We start from the raw sequence: 18612 nt of genomic DNA, 5'->3' as shown, positions 1-18612 counted from the left end.
CACTGCCAGTGGGTCAAGAGGAAGACCCACTACCACCAGCAACGCAGGGCAATGAGGGATGGGCAATAAAGACTAGCCCTGCCAGCCTCACAATGAGGGGTAAAAAGTAGGGGTGTAAGGGATACAATAGACTCAGTCACAGCCATCCTTTTCCTGTCTCTGCCTGCCTCACTCACTCTCTCTTTCTCTTTCTCTGATGGCAGACACGAGGAGAGATCGCTGCAGCTACCGTTTGACACGACATAACCGCCTCTCCAGCCCACAGACACAACACGGGAGCAGAGGGAAGAGGAGCGTCGAAGGTGAAATAACCAACATCAGCGACACCTGCCTGAGCCAGCTGGCTCCTGAGAAGCTGCTCAGCTCCTTGTTGGAGGCCGAACCCCCCAACGTGTACTCACTAAAACACCCCAACAAGCCCTACACCGAGGCCTCCATGATGATGTCACTGACCAACCTGGCAGACAGGGAGCTCGTTCACATGATAGCCTGGGCCAAGAAAGTCCCAGGTAAACATTCATCCTCATCTTTCATCAATGGGAGGTTCACACTGTTCCAATAGGAGGCGGTCTTCTGAGACGGAAGCTGAAACATGCTGTTGGGACAGTGTAGAGGGAGCTTTATTCTGTATCGAACCCCCGTTTTTTTTTAAGTGTTTGATGGGGACAGTGTAGAGGGAGATTTACTCTGTATCTGACCCCTGTTTTTTTTTTAAGGTGGCCTTTATACCCCAGGCCCCTTTTATATATTTTATGTCGAGGGGGCCTTTATTCCTCAGGTCCCCTTTATACATTTTTTATGTCGAGGGGGCCTTTATTCCTCAGGCCCCCTTTATATACACACTTATATTTTTAAAATAACTTTATTAAAACCAGATAAATAAACAAAAAAACTCAAATTAAAATGCCATTCTCGGCGTCGACGATGCACTCCAGTCCCTGCGGTGCCCACCGGTCGCGGAAGGCCTCAAGCGTACCGGCGGACACCGCATGCTCCTTTTCCAGGGACACCCGGGCGCGAACGTAACCGCGGAAGAGGGGCAGGCAATCGGGGAGGACGGACCCCCCGACGGCCCGCAACCTGGACCTGTGAATTGCCACCTTGGCCAGGCCCAGGAGCAGACCGACGAGGAGATCCTCCTCCCGGCCTGAGCCCCTCCGCACCGGGTGCCCAAAGATCAGGAGCGTGGGACTGAAGTGCAGCCAGAATTTGAGGAGCAGCCCCTTCAGATACTCAAATAGGGGCTGCAACCTCGCACACTCCATATAAATGTGGAACACGGACTCGTCCAGGCCGCAGAAAGTACAGCTGGCCTGGGAGTCCGTGAACCTACTGAAAAGCCTATTGCACGGGACTGCTCTGTGCAGCACCCTCCACCCCAGGTCCCCGATGTAAAGGGGGAAGACTCCCGCGTAGAGAGACCTCCATCGGGGTTTCCCCTCGCCGCCAGATGGCAACGCGGACCGCCAGGGCGTGTCCGGCCGGCTGACGAGGGCGAGGAAGTGGAGAGTGTGCAGGAGCAGCCCGTACAGGAAACCCCTCCGCGCCGATTGGAATGGCACGGAGGGCATTTCCGAGAGGCGGCTCGGGTTGTGCGGGACCGGCTCCCGAGGAGGGTTTCGGGGCCTGGGTCCGATGAGCAGTTCCGGCCGAGCGGGGGTCAGCTCGGCTGGGATCGCTCCGCACTCCCGAGCCCCCTCGCCACCCGCAGTGAGGGGCGTCCCGGGGGTTTCGGCTACTCCTCCGCCAGCCGGACCGTCCCCGGAGTCGGCCGCCCGGACAGCCGAGGCGCTCTCCTCCGCCGGCGGGGGAGCGCCCTGACTGGAGGCGACCATGTTCCAGACTCGGAAAAGATCCCGGTAAAAGACAGGCAACTCCCTCAGAGAGGCGCGGCTAACGGACTCCACCGGGAGCTGCGTGTCGTCTTGAAGGCAGTGACACTGGCGGAAAAAATACGTCGCCAGCGCACACCATCTGGGAGGACGCTCGACGTACAGGTATCTCTGCAGGGTCCGAAGGCGGAGAGTCGCAGCCTGGGTGCGGACGCACACCAGCGACTGACCGCCCTCCTCGATCGGGAGACTCAGGACCGCGGCAGAGACCCAGTGTTTCCTCTTGCCCCAGAAGAAATCGACGAGTTTCTTCTGGATCTTGGTGGCAAATACAGGGGGCGGGGCCAAAGTGACCAACCGGTACCACAGCATGGAGGCCACCAGTTGGTTTATGACCAACGCTCGGCCCCTGTAGGAAAGCACTCGGAGCAGTCCTGTCCAGCGCCCCAGCCGAGCGGTGACTTTCGCCTCCAACTCCTGCCAGTTTGCCGGCCAGGCTTCCTCGGCGGGGCTCAGTTGGACTCCCAGATAGAGGAGGTGCATGGTGCTCCACGCAAAAGGTGTCATCTCCTCCGGCAGGGAGTCCACCCGCCACTGACCAACCAGGAGTCCGGAACATTTCTCCCAATTGATCCTCGCGGAGGACGCGGCAGAAAAGGTCTGCTGGCAGTCGCGCATCCTCCGCAAGTCAACGGGATCTGTGATTGCGAGGAGCACGTCGTCGGCGTAAGCCGAGAGGACGACCCGCATGGCCGGCTCGCGCAGAGCCAATCCCATCAACCTCCTGTGAAGCAGGCACAGGAAGGGCTCCATGCAGATGGTATACAATTGGCCGGACATGGGGCATCCCTGACGCACTCCTCTCCCAAAGCGAAGGGGCGCCGTCAAGGACCCGTTAACTTTGACTAGACACTCTGCGGCGGCGTATAAAAGTTGGACCCGGGCCACAAAATGCGGCCCGAGTCCGAAAGCGCGCAGAGTCCCGAAAAGGTATTCGTGATCCACCCTGTCGAACGCCTTCTCCTGATCGAGGGAGAGAAAGGCGACCGACTGACCAGTCCTCTGGGAAAGATGGATCAGGTCCCGGACAAGGTGGATGTTGTCCTGGATGGACCGGCCCGGGACCGTGTAGGACTGGTCGGGGTGGATCATGTGGGCCAGCACGGAGCCCAGGCGGGTAGACATAGCCCGGGCAAAGATCTTATAATCCGTGCTGAGGAGGGAGACCGGACGCCAGTTTTTAAGCAGGCGGAGATCGCCCCTCTTCGGCAGCAGGACGAAGACCGCCCTGCGCCACGAGAGATGCATCTCCCCGGTCGCCAGGCTTTCCCCCAGGACCCGCGCGTAATCGTCCCCCAGGACGTCCCAGAACGCCCTGAGGAACTCCACGGTCAACCCATCCAGCCCTGGGGATTTGCCCCTCGAGAGCTGGTGGAGGGCGCCAGTCATCTCCGCCAACGTGAGCGGAGCCTCCAATCCTTCGGCGCCCTCCGGGCTGACCTGCGGCAGGTCCTCCCACAAAACTCTGCGCGCATCCTCGCTGGACGGATCCGGAGAGAACAACGCACTGTAATAAGTCCGGACCAGGAGGCCCATTCCCTCCGGATCCGTGATGGAGGATCCGTCGTCGGCCAGCAGCTCGACGAGCTGCTTACGGACCCCCCGCCATTTTTCCAGCGAGTAGAAGAAGGGAGAGGCGCGGTCCAAATCTTCCAGGATCTGGATCCGCGACCTCACGTACGCGCCTCGGGACCCTATGAGCTGCAGGTCCCTCAGCGCGCCCTTCTTCTCTTTGTACGCCTGCCACAGAGCCGGGTCCACGACGGCATGACCGAGGCGGGACTCCAAGTCGAGCACCTCCCTCTCAAGGCGCCCGATCTTGGCTTCCCGCCTCTTGGTCAACCCCTTCGCGTACTCCTGACAGAAGACGCGGATGTGAGTCTTGCCCACATCCCACCATAGCCTCAAGGAGGGGAAGCCCCCCTGCTTCCTTCTCCAGTTGGCCCAGAATCGACAGAACGAGTCCCGAAATCGCACGTCCTCCAGCAGCCGGTTGTTAAAGTGCCAGTACGCGGACCCCGCCTGCGTGCGGAGCGGAGTAAACTCCGCCCACACCAGGTGGTGGTCCGAGCACGGCACCAGCCGCATGGAGGCCGCCGAAACGCGGGAGACGTACGCCTGCGAAATGTAGAGGCGGTCGATTCGCGACCCCCCTCCTCCAGACCTCCACGTGAAGGCGCTGGAGTCGGGATGGAGATTCCGCCAGACGTCCACCAAGTTAAGGGAGCTGATCAGTCCCCTCAACTTCTCCACCGACGCTTGGCCGCGCTGGGGACCGGAGCGATCCCCCACCTCGAGGGTGCAGTTAAAATCCCCCCCGAGGATGATGCACTCGCCGCTATCGATGGAGCTCAAGAGAGCGGACACTTCTTCAAAGAAGCGCGCTTGCAACGCGCCGGGCCTGGGCGCGTACACGTTCACAAAGTGGAGCGGCACGCTACCCAGGCGACCGGCAAGGTGGAGCAAGCAGCCCGGCACTAGCTCCTTGACCCCCAAGATCTCCGGCTGAAAAGTCGGGGCCAACAAGATAGCCACCCCACTAGAAATAGGGGTGAGGTGACTCATGTAGACCCCACCCTGCCACTCCAGGAGCCAGGTGGCTTCGTCTCCCGGAACGGTGTGGGTTTCCTGCAGAAAGCTCACCGCGTATCTCCCTTCCCTAAGGACTGAGAGATTATGAAATCTGCGGTGAGCCCCTCTGCTGCCGTTGATGTTGAGGCTGGCTATGGTTATCTTCATGTCAAAGGTACTTAAAACCCGTCACCAACACCTCACTGTGAGGAGGGAGTGGAAGTGCACCTGGCCCTCCACTCCCCCAGCAACCCATTGAGGAACACATTAAAACGGCGCCTCTCAACCAGTTTCACGTCCGCGCGCTTGCCCGCTATCTTAAGGGCGGCACGGACGGACTGGATGATCAGCGCCAGATTCGACCAACGGTCGAGGGCCAGCTGAACTTTATTGCGGCAACCTCTGCAAGCCGCGAGGAAATCCCGGAGTTCCGCCGTGGGGATGAGAGGAGATTCGGTGGGAGGCACGAGGGACTCCACCACCTCACTGGCGATGGAATCAAGATCATCCTCCGTGCCCCGCACCGAATCCCCATCCTCCTCCGGGTCGTCACCGCCAGCGGCCGACACATCCACCACACACTGTGGGGCGGACGTCCCGGCTGCGCCAGCTGGTCCCGCCTCCGTCACGATCCCACCCCCAGGATCGATGGCGGAGGAGTCCTCTCTGGGTTCTATTGTGAAACTGGAGCCTGTAGGCACCAGCGGCTCAGGACCCCCCTCCACCTCCGTCCCCAGGGCAATGAGTGGTCCAGGGGAGACAGAAGTTCCCGACTCCGGGAAACCAGCCGGAGCCGAGACTGGAGGCGGAGGGAGGAGGCTATCTCCCGCTCCGCCAGCACCCACAGGCCCAGCAGATGGGGCAGCATTCTCAGTTATAACTGGGTCGGGTGTCTCCTGGTTGGTGGTGGACTCCGGCTGGGAGGCCCGACCCTCTGGGGCCTCGCCCTCCCCTTCATTCAGGACACCCGACCCAGTAGCAGTGGCAGAATGGGCGGTTTCCCCAGGCTCCCCCACCACAAGCAGGGCCCCACTTACTCCTTCAGGAGGGGCCTCATGTACCGGGGCCATCCCCTCCCCTCCATCCTGAGGAATAGGGAGCACCTGCCCGGACTTTGTAGCCTTGGTGGTGGCGGTAGGGGGTACCTGAGGACCAGAAACAGGAGGCAGCTCCCCTCCAACAGATGGGCCCTGCACCTCAGGGCCCTGTGTTATTTCTGTGGAGGGGTGCCTTCTCCTCTTTTTCGCACTTGGGCGCGGAGACTCAGAGACCTCCATGTCATCAGAGGCCTCCGCCTCCGCACCCTTTTTTCCCTTTTTAGTCACCCTGGGCCTGAGCCCAGCCCTGGGACAGGTGGATTCCATGGGAATGGGCTTTGGGCTGAGCTCAGGCTCGGGTTGAGTCAAAGTGTCCAGGGGACGCGCCTCACGATGCTTCTTTTTTCCCCGCGTCTTCCTTCCGCTCGGACGGACGCTCCCCTCCCCGCCGGAGGCTGCGAAAACCACAGCCTTCGGAACCGACTGAGCGGTGTCTATTGGATGTGTGGGGGGAGTGGGAGGAGGTGCTGTGGAACCACTCTGGGCCGCCGAGGTGGAGCTGGCGGCCGGGAGGTTGGGGCAATTCTTACGAACATGCCCCACCCCCTTGCAGACGTGGCACCGCGCTCCATCCGAGGTCCAGAAGACGCGGTAGGCCGTCCCCTGAAACTCTATACCGAAGTGGCCCTCCAAGACCTCCTCCCGCGCCAGCTGCATGAATAGCTGGCGGCGGAAGGAGTAGACATGTCGGAGGCTGTGCTCCCGAAGACCGAGCGGGACTGGGGTGATCCCTGACCTCACCTCCCCCGGATGGTGTAGGTGGGGGAGGAGGAGCTCATCAGGAATGAAGGGTGGGACGTTCGACAAGGTTACCCGATGTGCAGTGGCCCCCAGAGGGTCCACTGGCAGGAAAATCCCACCCACTGTGAGCCCCGTACTTAGGGCGAGGGACACAGCCCGCTCGGTCTTCAGGAAGAACACAGCCTTCCCATACATCTTTGACGCTGCAACAATGGCCGAGGGGCTAACAACCACGGCCATTGCCTTAACACAAGCCTCAATAGTCATATTAGGATGGGTGTAACTCTTCACCCCATGCTTTGATGTTAAGATTTTAAATGGTGACGGGGCCACAGGAGCAGCTGTCGCAGCTGCTGCAGCATAGGAGGGCCCCGCCACCGGAGAGGACTGAGAAGTCATGGGGTAGAAGAGTTACAGGCACTTTGTTGAGAGAAAAAAAAAGAGCAAATACAATAAATCAAAAAAGCAACACTTAACGGATGTAGCACAGGGGAAGAGGCTGAGGGAGAGGAAGGCCAGGAGGAATCAGTCTTTGTTGGTATTTTAAAGAAGTCTTGTAGCTGGTTTTCCAGCTGGGAGGGTGGGGTGATGTCTTCACCTGGGTCAGCTGTAAGCTGCCAAGGCACACGCCTCCTTCGATGTTCAGATAAGAGAAGTCTCTTCACCTGGGCAGCTCCAGCTGTCCCAGGCTTAGTAGTTGGGGTGGGGAGGGAGCTCCCGATCCAAAGATGTTAAACACAGGAGCTCCCTATTGAACAATACAGCCCCACCCAAGGTCTTCAGGTCTCTTCTTTCCCCACCCCCAACAATCAATGAAAAAGACTTCAGGATGAAACAAACTCACAAAAGAGCTTCCAGTTCTTCACCTTCCTTCCTTTGTTGAAATTTGGAAAAAACTTTTGTTTCAGTTTGAGTCTCCCTCTTGCAGCAGTCACACAGCCTGCAGCCTCCAACCTCTGCACACAGCCACAGTCAGCTGCACCTCGTTGATGCACTCAGGCTCCCAAATCAGAGAGCAGCCAATCCCAGTGCTGTACCTGTCCTGGGAGTGTTTGATGGGTCAGTGTAGCGGGAGCTTTACTCTGTATCTAACCCCATTTTTTTTTATTTGATGGGACAGTGTAGCGGGAGCTTTACTCTGTATCTAACCCCGTTTTTTTTTATTTGATGGGACAGTGTAGCGGGAGCTTTACTCTGTATCTAACCCCGTTTTTTTTTATTTGATGGGACAGTGTAGCGGGAGCTTTACTCTGTATCTAACCCCATTTTTTTTTATTTGATGGGACAGTGTAGCGGGAGCTTTACTCTGTATCTAACCCCGTTTTTTTTTTCTCGTTTATTTTTTTATTTGATGGGGACAGTGTAGCGGGAGCTTTACTCTGTATCTAACCTGTGTCAGAATGGAAATATATTCAGCTACACAGGGATGGAAGTGAATGTCTGATGTTGTCTTGTTGTCGGTAGGTTTTGTGGAACTGGATCTCCATGACCAGGTGCAGCTGCTGGAATGTTGCTGGCTGGAGGTTTTAATGGTGGGTTTGATGTGGAGGTCGATTGAATATCCTGGAAAACTCCTGTTTGCCCCGGATCTCATTCTGGACAGGTGAGGGGAAATGTTGTTTGCTTTCTCTCCTCTTTTTACAGGTGTGTCTGGCCCTCATTCACAACCCTGCATCCTCAAACCTCCAGCCTGTTCCTCTGCGAATTGAGGGAGTGCTGCACTGTCAGAGGGTCAGGACTGAGGGAGTGCTGCACTGTCGGAGGGTCAGTACTGAGGGAGTGCTGCACTGTCAGAGGGTCATTACTGAGGGAGTGCTGCACTGTCGGAGGGTCAGTACTGAGGGAGTGCTGTACTGTCGGAGGGTCAGTACTGAGGGAGTGCTGCACTGTCGGAGGGTCAGTACTGAGGGAGCGCTGCACTGTCGGAGGGTCAGTACTGAGGGAATGCTGCACTGTCGGAGGTTCAGTACTGAGGGAGCGCCGCACTGTCGGAGGGTCAGTACTGAGGGAGTGCTGCACTGTCGGAGGGTCAGTACTGAGGGAGTGCTGCACTGTCGGAGGGTCAGTACTGAGGGAGTGCTGCACTGTCGGAGGGTCAGTACTGAGGGTGTGCTGCACTGTCAGAGGGTCAGTACTGAGGGAATGCTGCACTGTCGGAGTTCAGTACTGAGGGAGCGCTGCACTGTCGGAGGGTCAGTACTGAGGGAGTGCTGCACTCTCGGAGGGTCAGTACTGAGGGAGTGCTGCACTGTCAGAGGGTCAGTACTGAGGGAATGCTGCACTGTCGGAGGGTCAGTACTGAGGGAGTGCTGCACTGTCAGAGGGTCAGTACTGAGGGAATGCTGCACTGTCGGAGGTTCAGTACTGAGGGAGTGCTGCACTGTCGGAGGTTCAGTACTGAGGGAGTGCTGCACTGTTGGAGGGTCAGTACTGAGGGAATACTGCACTGTCGGAGGTTCAGTACTGAGGGAGTGCTGCACTGTCGGAGGGTCAGTACTGAGGGAGTGCTGCACTGTCGGAGGGTCAGTACTGAGGGAGTGCTGCACTGTCGGAGGGTCAGTACTGAGGACAAGAGTCCAGATTTCCACTCTCCTTTGTGTGAAGATATTGTCAGGACAGGGGAAAGGAAAAATGTCGGGATATTAAATTCTTCTGGCTACGAGAGCTGAGATGTTTTCAGTCAGCAGAATGAATATTTTAGTTGAGTTAAATCCAGACTCATGTCACTGACCTGTGAACTGTTTTGTGTCTGAACTTGATTTTAAATATTAAAGGAGTTGGGATAATACTCATGCTCGAATGGTTCAATACCCACAGATATCATGTTAATGCAACATAACACTTAATAAATGAGAGACTAGAGAGAATTTGAAAAACAACCCACCCAATTTAAACTCTCCTGTTTACACGAGAGCAAAACGAGACATTAAAAAAAACGAAAATCAATATCGGGCAGCGAGAGATCAAAGATCAGATGTATCTCCTACTGGTTAAAGGTTAACTAGGAAATGACTCAAAATGGAGGCAGTCAAATCAACTGCAACAATAACACCCTGCATTTATTTAACAAAATAAAACATGACAAGGCACTTCACAGGAGTGTGATCAAACAAAATGTAAACTGAGCCACATGAGGAGATATTCGGTCAACTGACCAAAAGCTTGGTCAAACAGGTCGGTTTTAAGGGGTGTCTAAAGGATGAGAGAGAGGTGGAGAGGTTTAGGAGGGAATTCCAGAGCTTGGGACCAAGGCATCTGAAGGCACGGCCACCAATGGTGGATTGATTAAAATCAGGGATGGACAAGAGGCCAGAATTAGAGGAGTGCAGAGATCTTGGAGGGTTGTGGGGCGGAAGGTGATTACAGAGATAGGGAGGGACAAGGCCATGGAGGGATTTGAATATGCACTCAGTTCGTTTTTCTCTCGTCTCTCTCCCTCACTCCCCTCTCCCCCCACTCCCCTCTCCCCCCACTCCCCTCTCCCCCCACTCCCCTCTCCCCCCCTTCCCCTCTCCCCCCTTCCCCTCTCCCCCCCTTCCCCTCTCCCCCCCCTTCCCCTCTCCCCCGCTTCCCCTCTCCCCCGCTTCCCCTCTCCCCCGCTTCCCCTCTCCCTCACTCCCCTCACCCCCAACTCCCCTCTCCCCCGCTCCCCTCTCCCCCGCTCCCCTCTCCCCCGCTCCCCTCTCCCCCTGCTCCCCTCTCCCCTTGCTCCCCTCTTCCCCCGCTCCCCTCTCTCCGCGCTCCCCTCTTCCCCCGCTCTCCTCTTCTCCCGCTCCCCTCTTCCCTTGCTTCCTCCTCCCCCACTCCCTTTCCCCAATTCCCCTCTCCCCCCCACTCGCATCTCCCCACTTCCCCCTCCCCCACTCCCCTCTCCCCCACTTCCCTCTCCCCCTACTCCTCGCTCCCTCGCTTCCCAGTCCCCCACTCCCCCCAATCCCACTTCCCCCTCCCCCACTCCCCTCACTCTCCGCTCCCCTCTTCCCCTGCTCCCCTCTTCCCCCACTTCTCCCTCCCCCACTCCCCTCTCCCCCCACTCCCCTCTCCCTTGCTTCCCAGTCCCCCACTCCCCCTCATCCCACTTCCCCCTCCCCCACTCCCCTCTTTCCCTGCTCCCCTTTCCCCCGCTTCCCCCTCCGCACTCCCCTCTCTCCCTGCTTCCCCCCGCTCCCCTCTCCCCCGCTCCCCTCTCCCCCGCTCCCCTCTCCCCCTGCTCCCCTCTCCCCTTGCTCCCCTCTTCCCCCGCTCCCCTCTCTCCGCGCTCCCCTCTTCCCCCGCTCTCCTCTTCTCCCGCTCCCCTCTTCCCTTGCTTCCTCCTCCCCCACTCCCTTTCCCCAATTCCCCTCTCCCCCCACTCGCATCTCCCCACTTCCCCCTCCCCCACTCCCCTCTCCCCCACTTCCCTCTCCCCCTACTCCTCGCTCCCTCGCTTCCCAGTCCCCCACTCCCCCCAATCCCACTTCCCCCTCCCCCACTCCCCTCACTCTCCGCTCCCCTCTTCCCCTGCTCCCCTCTTCCCCCACTTCTCCCTCCCCCACTCCCCTCTCCCCCCACTCCCCTCTCCCTTGCTTCCCAGTCCCCCACTCCCCCTCATCCCACTTCCCCCTCCCCCACTCCCCTCTTTCCCTGCTCCCCTTTCCCCCGCTTCCCCCTCCGCACTCCCCTCTCTCCCTGCTTCCCCCCGCTCCCCTCTCCCCCCGCTCCCCTCTCCCCCCGCTCTCCTCTCCCCCCTCTCCCCCCGTTCCCCTCTCCCCCCGTTCCCCTCTCCCCCCACTCCCCTCTCCCCCCGCTCCCCTCTCCCACCGCTCCCCTCTTCCCCCGCTCCCCTCTCCCCCATCCCCCTCCCTTACTGATTCCCTCTCCCCCCACTCCCCCACACCCCTGTGCCCACATCCAGTCTGTACCCTGCCATTGAGTGGACTGTCTGTACCGGTGCCTGTCTGTACCCAGCCTTGTATTCATTAAGTGTGTCGCTTCCCACCAGTCCCGACCTGATTTTCCCCTCTCAGGCTGAGAGATTTATTTGGCCCAGAAACCGCAAGGATAGCAAATTTATTGATCTCTCTCTCTCTCTCTTCGTCTCTCCCTCTCTGTTTCTCTGTCTCTCTTTCTATGACTCTCTTGCCAACTCTCTCGCTCTTTCACTTGCTGTCTCTCACTGTCTCTCTCATTCTCTCTCTCTTTCCCTCAGTCTCATCCTCTTTTTCCCTCACTCTCTCTCTTGCTGTCTCTCTCTTTCTTTCACTTTCTCTGTCTCTCTCTGTCTCTCCCTCACTGACTGTTTCTGTGTCTCTCTCCCTCTCTCGTGTTTTTAAAACTCTACCTCGTTCCCGGGTTCATTCTGGGCTTATACGGGACTGAAGCAAAATCTGATTCTTGTTTTGATGCCAATAAATTCATTTTGGAATCAATAAAATGAACAAGTCTGAACCCTGCTCCTGGGCTGAACCTTGCTGTTTGATTTGGAACACAAACTGCAGTAGAAAGAAAAACTTTATTTATTCAAACAAAGCCATCTTAATTACTCAAGCTCATTAACTAAGGCTTGAGCGTAATAATGAGTGTATCTGCTCATGCTGGTGCTTTGTGGTTAATGAATGAATAAGCTGCTTATTAACATTTCAGAAACTTGTAGTTTGCCGGCACTTAATTCAAGCATTCAAGGTTCTTAGCGAGTCGGCACCAGTGCATAAAGTTTACAGAACTAAAAGCTTTCCTGCCATCACTTTCCAACACTATGCATTTCTCTTTCCCTCTCAGCCGTGATTACCTTTTTTGGCATCGACCTTTTATATATTTCTGGGAGGGTACTGGTAGGCCTGGTTTCCATAGCGATGGGTTGACCAGCTTCACCCTTGTGCATGAGGGATGGCCTGTTGAGTGAGTTATGGGACAGAGATGTTGTCTCTCCCCGCCCCTCAGGACTGGGCCCCAGCAAGGGTCGGCACCTCGAGGAGGGGAAAGGGGGAATAGTGGGGTAGCGGAGCAGGAGGACCGACGGCCATTGTCAATCCGTAGGCCCGAGAGAGAGATACCAGGCGTTGGCAGGAAAAAAATAGCTCCTCGAAGCAGAGAAATGAGAAACCATAAAGTAACATCATAATTTAAAAATAAGCAGATAAACTGAAACAGCTTGTGTAAGAGGCTTCAAATAATTTATTTTTTATCACAGTGCTGTTTGGCAACTGTAACTGGCAGTCAGGCTAGACACCATCTGAAATTAATAAAATCCCTTTAATGTCAAGAGTTTCAAACTATTGTCAGTATTGGACAGGGCAATCTGTCAGTCTCGGGACTGTCTTCATGAATCTTCCTCACAACTCACTGTCACTCTTCACTGTAAATTAGCTGCGGGTTTTCTGTTTCACTCTGTCCTCGACCTCCCCCTGATGGTCTACTGTTTGCTTAGGCTGCCCAGTGTGACAGGACTGAGACATACCGTCTGGGCAGCAGCTCTGCATCCCTCCAACTCTGGCCTCTTCCATCACCCATTCTCTTTGCTTTACCATTGGTAGCCGTGCCTGCAGTCGCCTGGGTCCTAAGCTCTGGAGTCCCCTCCCGAAACCTCTCTGCATCTCCGTCTTCCTGTAAGGTGTTGCTTATAACTCACCTCTGTGAGATATTTCGGTAACTCTCTGCACACCCAGTGACCTCAGTCCATTCCCCGACAAGCCCAGGGAGAGGATTGTGATACCCGCGACAGTTTAATAGCTGTATGGGTCCTGAAATTCTATAAGAGTTCTCCTCGTCTTCTCTGCCGTAACTCTGATCAGCAGAACCCAACCCAAAATAAAAATGGTGGAGGTCAGGTCTAGCTGGAGCGATGGAAGGAGATGGGGAGAACCCCAGTGAGTTTCATTGTTGGGACGCACCCATCACCAATTGGGCAAGTATTTGTGATTTGCTGGTGTTGGTCCAACGGTATCTTGGCAACAATCCATGAATTGGGAATTCCTGGGGTGGACATATGGAGGAGGTGGGACCCTGACCCCTGACCCCCTCCCCTTCCAAACCTGAGGGTCAAGGCCATTTGTATCGGGACATGAACATCCTACACCATTGGTGACCTTACTAGGTCACCTGGCTTTGCAGAGACTGAAACATAAAGCGGGGTCAGATCCTCCGGTCAATGAAGAAAAGCAAAAACTTCAAAATTGTATCCAGCAGCACCTCAATTTAAAATTCTCATCTTAGTGTTCAAATCCCTCCATGGCCTCGTCCCTCCCTATCTCTGTAATCTCCTCCAACCCCACAACCCTCCGAGATATCTGAGCTCCTCTAATTCTGGCCTCTTGCCCATCCCCGATTTTAATTGCTCCACCATTGGTGGCCGTGCCTTCAGCTGCCTGGGCCCTAAGCTCTGGAATTCCCTCCCTAAAGCTCTCCGCCTCACCACCTCACTCTCCTCCTTTAAGACACTCCTTAAAATCTACCTGAGGTTGTGAAAGGTGCTGAACAAATACAAGTTCTTTTCTCTATGGTTTCCAAAGCTCTCCACCTCACCTCTTGTCTGACTCATTGATAGTGATTGATCGCTGGGAGTAGTGATTACTCTGTTATCGTGTTGTGTGATGGCCGCAATGAGGGGGTGGATTGGACAGACCTTGGTGTTTCTCTGCCCGTGTTCCGAAACACATTGTGCAATGGGGGCGGGGCTACAGCATCTCCAACTGATGATGTCATCCCACCAACTCAAGGAGGAAGGGGGAAGGAATAACGGAACTGAGTCCCTGTCACAATTCCTGCCCCACTCCCACCCCTTCACACTCAGACCCCTCCCCTCCTCAAACCCATCCCAACTCCCACCTCTGCCCACTCCCATCCCTCCCCTCCTTAAACCCGTCCCCACTCCCATCCCTCCCCTCCTCAAAATTGCCCAGGTATGTCCAGTACACAAAAAGCAGGACAAGTCCAACCCAGCCAATTACCGCCCCATCAGCCTACTCTCAATCATCAGTAAAGTGATGGAAGGTGTCATCAACAGTGCCATCAAGCGGCACTTGCTTAGAAATAACCTGCTCAGTGATGCTCTGTTTGGGCTCCGTCAGGGCCACTCAGTTCCTGACCTCATTACAGCCTTGGTTCAAACATGGACAAAAGAGCTGAACTCAAGAGGTGAGGTGAGAGTGACTGCCCTTGACATCAAGGCAGCATTTGACCGAGTATGGCATCAAGGAGCCCTAGCAAAACTGAAGTCAATGGGAATCAGGGGGAAAACTCTCTGCTGGCTGGAGTCATACCTAGTGCAAAGGAAGATGGCTGTGGTTGTTGGAGGTCAATCATCTGAGCTCCAGGACATCACTGCAGGAGTTCCTCAGGGTAGTGTCCTCGGCCCGACCATCTTCAGCTGCTTCATCAATGACCTTCCTTCAATCATAAGGTCAGAAATGAGGATGTTCGCTGGTGATTGCACAATGTTCAGCACCATTCGTGACTTCTCAGATACTGAAGCAGTCTGTGTAGAAATGCAGCAAGACCTGGACAATATCCAGGCTTGGGCTGATAAGTGGCAAGTAACATTCACGCCATACAAGTGCCAGGCAATGACCATATCCAACAAGAGAGAATGTAACCATCTCCTCTTGACATTCAATGGCATTACCATCGCTGAATCTCCCACTATCAACATCCTAGGGGCTACCATTGACCAGAAACTGAACTGGAGTAGCTATATAAATACCGTGGCTACAAGAGCAGGTCAGAGGCTAGGAATCCTGAGGCGAGTAACTCACCTCCTGACTCCCCAAAACCTGTTCACCATCAACAAGGCACAAGTCAGGAGTGTGATGGAATACTCTCCACTTGCCTGGATGGGTGCAGCTCCAACAAGACTCAAGAAGCTCGATACCATCCAGGACAAAGCAGCCCGCTTGATTGGCACAACATCCACAAACATTCACTCCCTCCACCACCGATGCACAGTGGCAGCAGTGTGTACCATCTACAAGATGCACTGCAGTAATGCACCAAGGCTCCTTAGACAGCACCTTCCAAACCCGCGACCTCTACCACCTAGAAGGACAAGGGCAGCAAATACATGGGAACACCACCACCTGCAAGTTCCCCTCCAAGTCACACACCATCCTGACTTGGAACTATATCGCCGTTCCTTCACTGTCACTGGGTCAAAATCCTGGAACTCCCTTCCTAACAGCACTGTGGGAATATCTACCCCAAATGGACTGCAGTGGTTCAAGAAGGCAGCTCACCACCACCTTCTCAAGGGCAATTAGGGATGGGCAATAAATGCTGGCCTGGCCATTAACACCCACATCCGGTGAATGAATAATAAAAAAAAAAGCTCCCACCCCTCCCCTCCTCAAACCCCTCCCCACTCCCACCCCTCCCCTCCTCAAACCCCTCCCCACTCCCACCCCTCCCCTCCTCAAACCCTTCCCCACTCCCACTCCTCCCCTCCTCAAACCCCTCCCCACTCCCACCCCTCCCCTCCTCAAACCTCTCCCCACTCCCACCCCTCCCCTCCTCAAACCCTTCCCCACTCCCACCCCTCCCCTCCTCAAACCCCTCCCCACTCCCACCCCTCCTCTCCTCAAACCCCTCCCCACTCCCACCCCTCCCCTCCTCAAACCCTTCCCCACTCCCACCCCTCCCCTCCTCAAACCCCTCCCCAATGCCACCCATCCCCTCCTCAAACCCCTCCACTCCCAGCCCTCCCCTCCTCAAACCCTTCCCAACTCCCACACCTCCCCTCCTCAAACCCCTCCACTCCCACCCCTCCCCACCCCCACCCGTCCCCACTCAGAACCCTCCCCTCCTCAATACCCTCCCCATTCCCCCCCCTCCCCTCCTCAAAACCCCTCCCCACTCAGACCCCTCCCCTCCTCAATCCCCTCCCCACCCTCTCTACAGCTCCATCACCCCCTCCCCATCCCCACCCACCTCCTCAAGGTGCACCCTCTCTGATTATTCACCACCCCCAGCACTCCGGCCCCCCCCCCAACAATCCCTACCCCATACTCCTATTCCCGAGTGGATGTGTTAAACTATCCTATATTCATGACCTCTGGTTGTGGAGTCTGCTCACACACAGGAAGCACCCCCACTGCTGCTGTCAGTTTAATGAACTGTTTCATTCAGGCAATTGTGACCTTCATCACTGTTACAAGATGTTTACTTCCTGTCTCTCCGGCTAAACATGCACCACTTGTTGCTAAACTCACGCACTCAGCCCCCAATCAGTCTTCAAGCACATGATGGGAATTATTTCCGACCGGTCTCCATGAGCGGGAGTGTCTCTGCCCGAGATTCCTGTTTCACACAGATATGTCCTCCTACACCAGGCTACAAATCAACATACCACATGCAGCGACAGTCTTCCCTACCATTACTGACTTCGACCAATGACTGGGCTTTGCTGATCTCACCCCTGACTGTGTACATCAATCTTCATTTTTCTCATGAGTAACTCACCTGCGGTTCCCTGCTAAATCCTGAAATTGTGCCCATCTTCATCCATCTGATTGTAGAATCCTTCAGTATAGGAGGAGACCATTCAGCCCATCGTACCTGTGCCAGCTCTTTGAAAGATCTGTCCGATTCGTCTACCCACTCTTTTCCCATAGCCCTGACAATATTTTTCCTTTACAACTATTTATCCAGTTTCAAACTGCTGGACAAACAAACAGTCAAAGAATGGAAAAAAGCAGGAGGGGAAAGAAGTCGTACATAATCAGGAAGAGATGACAAAAGTAGTAATTCTGAACATGTAAAATACAGGAATTGCAGGAATAACTCAGCAGGTCTGGCAACATCTGGAAAGAGAGGGAAGACATCTGGAATCATAAAGTTTGCCTTTCTCCATGGAGACTCTTATGGGTGAGAGACAGGGGAAAAGGAAAGATACAGAAAGTAATCAAAAAGGCTAATGAAACGCTGGCCTTTATATCTCGAGGACTAGAATCCAAGGGGTTAGAAGTCATGTTTCAGCTGTACAAAGCCCTGGTTAGATCCCACTTGGAGTTACTGGGAGCAGTTCTGGGCACCATTCCTTAGAAAGGATATATTGGCCTTGGAGGGAGTGCAGTGTAGATTTACCAGAATGATACCTGGACCCCAAGGGTTAAACTACGAGGAGAGATTGCACAAACTAGAATTGTATTCCCTGGAATTTAGAAGCTTAAAGGGTAATTTGATTGAAGTTTTCAAGATATTAAGGGGAACAGACAGGGTAGATAGAGAGAAACTATTTCCACTGGTTGGGGAGTCTAGGACCAGAGTCATTGTGTAATTTACAGCATAGAAGGAGGCCATTCAGCCCATCAAGTCCATGCAGGCTCACGGCGGAGCAATCCAGTCAATCCCATTCCCCCGCTCCATTCCCGTAACCCTGCAAGTTTATTTCCTGCAAGTGTCCATCCAATTTCATTTTGAAGTCATTCATCGTCTCTGCTTCCACCATCCTCATGGGCAGCGAGTTCCAGGTCATTATCACCAGCTACGTAAAAAAGTGCTTCCTCACATTCCCCCTGCATCTCTTGCCCAAAACTTTCAATCTGTGTCCCCTAGACCTTGTGCCATCAGTTAATGGGAACTGTTCTTCCTTGTCTAATTTATCTAAACCTGTTATAATCTTGTACATTTCTATTAAATCTCCCATCAATCTTCTTTGTTCTAAGGAGAACAAACCCAGCTTTTCCAACCTAACCTTATAACTAAAATCTTCCATCCCTGGAACCATTCTGGTAAATCTCCTCTGCACCCTCTCAAGGACCCTCACATCATTCCTGAAGTGTGGTGACCAGAACTGGACACAATACTCTCGCTGTGGCCTAACCAGAGCTTTATAAAGGTTCACCATAACTTCCCTCCTATTGTACACAATGCCTCTATTTATGAAGCCAAGATCCCATATGCTTTACTAACCACTCTCTCAATATGTCCTGCACCTTCAAAGATCAATACACATGCACCCCAAGTTCCTCTGTTCCTGCACACTCTTTAGAACTGTACTATTAATCTATACTGCCTCACCCTATCCCTTCTGCCAAAATGCGTCACCTTACACTTGTCTGTATTAAATTCTATCTGCCACCTCTCTGCCCATTCTGCAAGCCTATCTATGTCCTGTTGCAGGCACTTAATATCATCCTCACTGTTTGCTGTACCTCCTAGTTTGGTAACCTCGTCAAATTTTGAAATCCTATTCTGTATTCCAAGATCCAAGTCATTTATATATAGTTTAAATGAAGCAGTGATCCTAGCACTGACCCTTGGGGAACACCACTGTCTACCATCCTCCAGTCGAAAAAACAACCATTTACTACGACTCACTGTTTTCTGCCCTTAAGCCAATT

The 18612-nt window shown here is 54.7% G+C and overlaps 1 protein-coding gene across 4 annotated transcripts in view; it reads left to right on the top strand.

Moving 5' to 3' along the window:
- The window catches only part of esr2a (estrogen receptor 2a), a 569342-nt gene that overhangs the window by 465897 nt on the left and 84833 nt on the right, over positions 1-18612 (top strand). For all 4 annotated transcript variants that reach the window (XM_068038484.1, XM_068038485.1, XM_068038486.1 and 1 more), the window contains exons 5-6: positions 204-509; positions 7766-7904. In XM_068038484.1, coding sequence (XP_067894585.1) covers positions 204-509; positions 7766-7904 — 445 coding nt within the window. The remainder of the gene's footprint in view (positions 1-203; positions 510-7765; positions 7905-18612) is intronic.

This window comes from Heterodontus francisci, chromosome 9 (genome assembly GCF_036365525.1).
Source record: "Heterodontus francisci isolate sHetFra1 chromosome 9, sHetFra1.hap1, whole genome shotgun sequence".
Classification (NCBI taxonomy): Eukaryota; Metazoa; Chordata; class Chondrichthyes; order Heterodontiformes; family Heterodontidae; genus Heterodontus; species Heterodontus francisci.
The sequence above is the reverse complement of the archived record's forward strand: the minus strand, read 5'-3'. Positions and strand labels throughout refer to the sequence as shown.